The 6,381-nt window shown below is 38.3% G+C and overlaps 1 protein-coding gene across 2 annotated transcripts in view; it reads left to right on the top strand.

The window, feature by feature from the left end:
• The window catches only part of TrissinR (Trissin receptor), a 23,450-nt gene extending 17,327 nt beyond the window's left edge, over window positions 1-6,123 (top strand). For both annotated transcript variants that reach the window (XM_067134679.1, XM_067134680.1), the window contains 3 exons: window positions 2,458-2,617; window positions 3,007-3,072; window positions 3,529-6,123. In XM_067134679.1, coding sequence (XP_066990780.1) covers window positions 2,458-2,617; window positions 3,007-3,072; window positions 3,529-4,482 — 1,180 coding nt within the window. In that variant the 3' untranslated portion in view covers window positions 4,483-6,123. The remainder of the gene's footprint in view (window positions 1-2,457; window positions 2,618-3,006; window positions 3,073-3,528) is intronic.
• Window positions 6,124-6,381: the final 258 nt, after the last annotated feature.

Raw genomic sequence — 6,381 nt, forward strand, 5'->3', positions numbered from 1 at the left:
GTTTCTAAATCCTCTGTACGATTTCTGAATCCTTTGTGAGGTTTCTAAATCCTCTGTGCGATTTCTCAATCCTTTGTGAGGTTTCTAAATCCTTTGTGCGATTTTTCAATCCTTTGTGAGGTTTCTAAATCCTCTGTGCGATTTCTGAATCCTTTGTGAGGTTTCTAAATCCTCTGTGCGATTTCTCAATCCTTTGTGAGGTTTCTAAATCCTCTGTGCGATTTCTCAATCCTTGCGAGGTTTCTAAATCCTCTGTGCGATTTCTGAATCCTTTGTGAGGTTTCTAAACCCTCTGTGGGAATTTCAGGACCTCTGTGGAACATTTCACAGAAACTTAAATTAGGTGTCAAACCCAAATCTCCTGGTTAGGAATTGACTCTACTAATTCATCCCAACTGTCATGATACTCCAAAGCGCTGTTTTTTCCTTACATTTTTTACCTGTATTTTGATCAATGACTCTAGTTAGCACTTCCCTAAATTATTGATCCGGTCAGCAATTCAACTCTTTATAGAATTCTTCCATCCATCAATTCCCAGATAAATTCTGTAGTTTATATTCACGTGTCAAATTACCCTTCCTTTACCTAAAACTTCTGATACTGTGACCCTGCCTGAATTCCATGTAAAAGGTCTATTGAACTCTATACACGCCTTGGGATGAAATAGTTAAAAATGCTAAATATTCTATTTAATTTGTTTTTATTTTAGATAACCTTTTTTGCCTTATTTAATCTGCTTCAGCTAATCTCCAGCCTCAGTAAGACTGAAACGAAATTCAGCTCATTTGATCACTGGCCACTCCTTTGAACTTAATTATCAAGGCGTTAATTTTACGATTCCCTAATACTGAAGAATACAAGTAAATAGCCAAACATGAAACATCTAACCTTCCTGAAATATACGACCTTGACCTTTGACATTAAAGTCTTGAATGACACTTTTACAGAACACGCTAGTCTCGATAATTAAGTTTACATGTTAAGAGAACTGATTTTACCTCCCACAAGAGCTTAGAGAGACGAGGTATTTATATGAACGATGGCGGGTCACTGAGATTGAAAACGCCATGTTTCCTTTATCCAGTAATCGTTATCAATAAACTGTAATCGATGTTTTATTCAAGTTTCGGAAGTTCCGCGGAGTGATCTCTCTCTCTCTCTCTCTCTCTCTCTCTCTCTCTCTCTCTCTGATATATCCGAGATCTTTATCAACAATATGTCTTAACAACCCTTCTCTCTCTCTCTCTCTCTCTCTCTCTTTCTCTCTCTCTCTCTCTCTCTCTCTGATATATCCGAGATCTTTATCAACAATATGTCTTAACAACCCTTCTCTCTCTCTCTCTCTCTCTCTCTCTCTCTCTCTCTCTCTCTCTCTCTCTCTCTCTCTCTCTCTTTAATACACCGGAGAAATTTAAATTATGTTTGTATCTCTCTCTCTCTCTCTAATACACCCGAGAAATCTAAATTATGTTTGTATCTCTCTCTCTCTCTCTCTCTCTCTCTCTCTCTCTCTCTCTCTCTCTCAAGCGCTGAATGACCGAAAGCGCCCACTGTATTGGCCTTGGGCTGGACAGACTAAATTTCATAAAATCACAATACTACTCGACTTTCTTTCTATTCATAGTCAACAATTTTGTTCCTGTAGCTGTTCAGAACATTCTTTCACGGACCTTAAATTTTCTCAAAGTTTACAACTTTGTTTGTTCAGCTGTCCAGGAAATTCTTGCAAGGATTTCAATTTTACTCAGATAACTTTGTTCCTACAGGTGTTTAGAGCATTTTTTCAAGGACTTCTAATTTGTTCATAATTAACAACTTTGCTTCTATATCCGTTCAAGGACTTCAAATTTTTTCACAGTTAACAACTTTGCATCTACAGTTGTTCAGAACATTCTTTCAAGGACTTCAAATTATTCATAATCAGACAACTTGCCTCTATAGCTGTCCAGAATATCCTTTCAGGGCCTTCAAATTTGTTCACAGTCAACAACTTTGCTTCTATGGTTGTTCAGAACATTCTTTCAAGGACTTCAAATATTTTCATTGTCGAAAATATTGTTCTTTGGCTGTTCAGAAATTTTTTCAAGGACTTCAAATTCTCTCATAGTTAACAATTTCGCATCTACAGCTGTTCAGTACATTCTTTCAAGGACTACAAATTTTTTCTTGGTTAACAACTTTGCTTCTACAACTATTCAGAACATTTTTTCAAGGACTTCTAATTTGTTCATAGTTAACAACTTCGTTTCTACAGCTGTTCACTACATTCTTCCAAGGATTTCAACTTTGTTTCTACAACTGTCCAAAACACGCATTTCAAATTTCTAAAGAGGTTCAGTACATTCTTTGATAGACTTCACATTTGTTCATAGTTAACAACTACGTTCCTAGAGGTGTTCAGAACACTCTTGCGAGGATTTCAAATTTGTTCGCAGTCAACAACTTTGTTTCCACAGCTGGTACTTCGGTGAATTCCTGTGCCTGATGTACCACTTCATCAACCAGCTGAGCTACACAGCGTCAGTGATCATCCTCGTAGTGGTCAGTGCAGAGAGATACTTGGCAATCGTCGAGCCCCTAAAAGCTAAGACGATACTGACGAGAACAAACATGATTGTAAGTATTTTTCACTTTTTTTTTTTTTTTTTGTATGCTGTTCCAGGATTACATTGCTACATACATTGCTTAGTCTTCAGCTTCGAATATATCTCTAGACTTTCTTAGTCTTCGAATATATCTCTAGACTTTCTAAGTCGTCAAGAAACAGTGAGGTCTAGATAACAGTCAGTGTTGGAATCAAGAAATATATATTTCAGAAATGAACTGAAAATATAGTTCAGAAATAAATTGAAAATTGTATTTAACTTGTAATTAATTCGTCCAGTGTTCATTAAAAGAGAATCATTCTTATAAAATATGTGAAGAACATTACAAACCTTGTATTACTGTATTATCTCGATGTATTATTCCCTGTATCATAATAAAATATTTTATTTATATTCCAGATAACGATGGTGTTAGTTTGGATCATTTCAGCTGTGTATTCGTGTCCTAGGCTCCTGTATTTCAAAGTAAGTTTAAGGTAAACTGCGAAGACTTCGAGATGAAATATAATTTCTTGACATCTAAATACACGATGACTTCTTGACAGGACACAGCAAATTTTCATACATTTGTATATTCATTCATTAACGGCATTTGTTACAAACGCCTGGGTCTACCTTTTTGCTTTTCACGATTGCTGATTTTTGAAGTTTATGGGAGAGTAATATTCAGGTGACGTGTGACTTGAAATTGCCTTGTTAGGTATCATTGTTTCCTTGTCAGAAGAATGACTTGAAATAATAATTTCGTTTAGGAAAGACTATAGAATAGAATGGTGTACAGTTCTTGTTTGATATGATAAATAACAGGTCATATTGGGTAAATATACCTTTGGGTCTTCTTCCCAAATGGCCCAGTTGAGAATTTACCCGGCGCTTCTCTGTGAGCCAACAGCATTCATCATAAATGTCTTCACGCCGCAGGTGCACGAATACCCCGTCGAGGGCGGAAGAACGGAGGCCATGTGCATCCTCAGAAGGGACCTTTTCGACACCAGGGTGTGGGACGTCATCAGCCTAGTCCTTCTGTACCTCCTCCCTCTCCTCCTGCTGTCGGTTCTCTACGCCCGCATCGCCCACACCCTCTGGAGGTCGGGGCGCATGCTCACTGCCGCCGCCTCGCCCTACACCAGCTCGGCGGCCGTTGCCGTCGTGTCGACGGGCGCCGAGTACGGCACCTTCAAAACCCACCACACGGCTTCCATGACCTCCACGTCGAGCAGCGGGGGAGGAGGAAACGACGTCATCGACATGCCGAGGAACCACGGGCGGAATCACACGACCCACATCAACAGGGGGTCGGTCAAGTCGACCCTGTCGACCTACGTCTCCATGGGCTCCATGCGGGATGACGGCCTCCGGGTCAACCACTTCAACTCGGACGCCATTCCCCTGACGCCTCTGGGGCACTCGAGGTGCCTGGGCGTCGTCGAGAGCTCCTCCCTGGGGCCGACGAGGAGCCCCCGGGCGGGGAGGACCTCGCCGAGAATCGCCAGGAGCCCGATGCAGCTCCACCCGTCGCCCCTCGTCCTGAGAGCCCGCCGGAACGTCATCAAGATGCTCATCATGGTGGTTCTGAGCTTCGCCGGGTGCTCCCTGCCCTTCCACGCGAGGAAGATGCTCCAGTACTACTGGAGCAACTACAACCACAACTCCACCGCGTCCTACATCATGACCCCGATCACCTTTCTGCTCATGTACGCCAACTCGGCCGTCAACCCCATCCTCTACACCTTCATGAGCCGCAAGTTCCGGACGTCCTCCCGTGACCTCTTGACCTGCAGGGTCTGGCAAGCCCGGAGGCATCGCCAGCCACCGCCCCCGACGGTCGTGGCCAGACTCAGCGGGAGGGACAAAGTGATAACCCACTTGTTGTAACGATGACGCAGAGGGTTCATGTGAACGGTTTCACAGAGACAGTCTACAGAGAGACACAATCTCTCCTGCGTCGACAATACCGCCGTGTTATTGTTGTATCAGTGCTCATTTGTTATCTAGTTCAGTTCGAGACAGAGCGTCTTAGAAAGATTCAATTGGTTTATCTTTTGTATAGTGCCAAGAAGAAGAAGAAGAAGAAGAAGAAGAAGAAGAAGAAGAAGAAGAAGAAGAAAAGAAGAAGAAGAAAAAGAAGAAGAAGAGTTCTGTGCGGTTTCCAGAGTTCAAATTAAGTTCAAACGAAGACTTCCCGTGGCACAATTTATCACAAATATACTAAATATAAAACGAGAGAAGGATTATAACTGATCTGTGTGTGATAGAATTGCTCAATGAGTTTTGTGCAGTGGTGAATCCTAAGTTTTTTTTTTTTTGTAAAGAAGGATTCTAGTCTGATTCAGCTTCAGTTATAGAAGGAGACTTCGAGTAATTGGAAAGAATTCGAAATATAGATATTTTCACGTGTTTGCAAAATTCTGCTACCTACTAATTCTCACTACTCTACGAATTCATTAGCCTAAACAGTTCCTTTTTGAAAAAACTGAAATTATTTTATTTATCTTATGATTAAAATGTTAAGTTTTCTTTTCATACGAAACTTCGATAACCACCTTATAACTAGTTTGATTGTTAAGCAGTTTTAAGGTACAATCAGCCCTCAAGAAAAAAAAACTAACAAATATATTATCTCACGAATACATCTCTTGAATTTAAGAAAAAAAACATTGGTTGAGTTATGAAAAACCTCCATTTCAGATAATATCAGTGCATCATTTACAAATGACGATAACACATGAACATTTCATTTAACAAAAAAAAAAAAAGAAGAAATTTTCTCCCCAAATTCCAAAGGTACTTTCATTATTCAGTCCTTTACCCACAGAGAGCTGAATAGAATGCGAGATTAAATCTTGAGGATTAATTAACTGGGATTAATAAGTTAATCCTTTTTAATCTCCTTTTAAATCATTTTTAAAATCCTACTGAAGAATTATGCCTGGTAATGTGCAGACCAGTGTTGAAGTTGATCAACTTGAAATGAGATTGTCAGTAGAAAGATGGCGGATAGTGTTGAGGTTGAAGAACATAATTTCACAACAAAAAATGTCTATGATGAATTATTATTTCCTTCTCTTTCGAAATTACGGGTTGGCATGATAAGTTGAGGCTAACAGTCTCTCAGTGGAGAATAATTTCCGTTCTTATTCTGAAGAAACTGAATCTACCGATGAAAGTATTCCTTCCACAAGGAGTAAATAAAAATATTCTTCTCTGAAACTGTTGACATTCTCTAATCATATAAAGCAGAGTAACTGCGACAGATATCACTGGCTAAATAACTGTCTTTTCATTTTCAGTTTCAAAGTAACTCCTTGAATTTTTATATATGGTGTTATTGTCATGCTTTATACGGCACTGTGTATTAAGTAAGTATCGATAAAACTATAGCCTATTTTTTCTGATCTGACGGTGAATGTCCACAAACGATATCATTGTAAATGACAATGTATTTCCCAGGCTTGAGAATCTTTTATATCGTTCATAAACTGTTACATTTACTGGTTGTTGTAAAGCCTGTGTATATACATATGCGTATATATATGTATATATTATATTTATGTATATATGTATATTTATATAAATGAATACATATATATAAATAAATATATATAATATATATATATATATATAATATATATATACTACTTAATTTATATATATGATATATAATATATATATACATATATATATACTTATATATATATATATATATATATATATATATATATATATATATATATATATATATATATATATATATACATTAAATGTTGTCTTCAG

Source organism: Macrobrachium rosenbergii, chromosome 36 (genome assembly GCF_040412425.1).
Source record: "Macrobrachium rosenbergii isolate ZJJX-2024 chromosome 36, ASM4041242v1, whole genome shotgun sequence".
In the NCBI taxonomy this organism is placed as follows: domain Eukaryota; kingdom Metazoa; phylum Arthropoda; class Malacostraca; order Decapoda; family Palaemonidae; genus Macrobrachium; species Macrobrachium rosenbergii.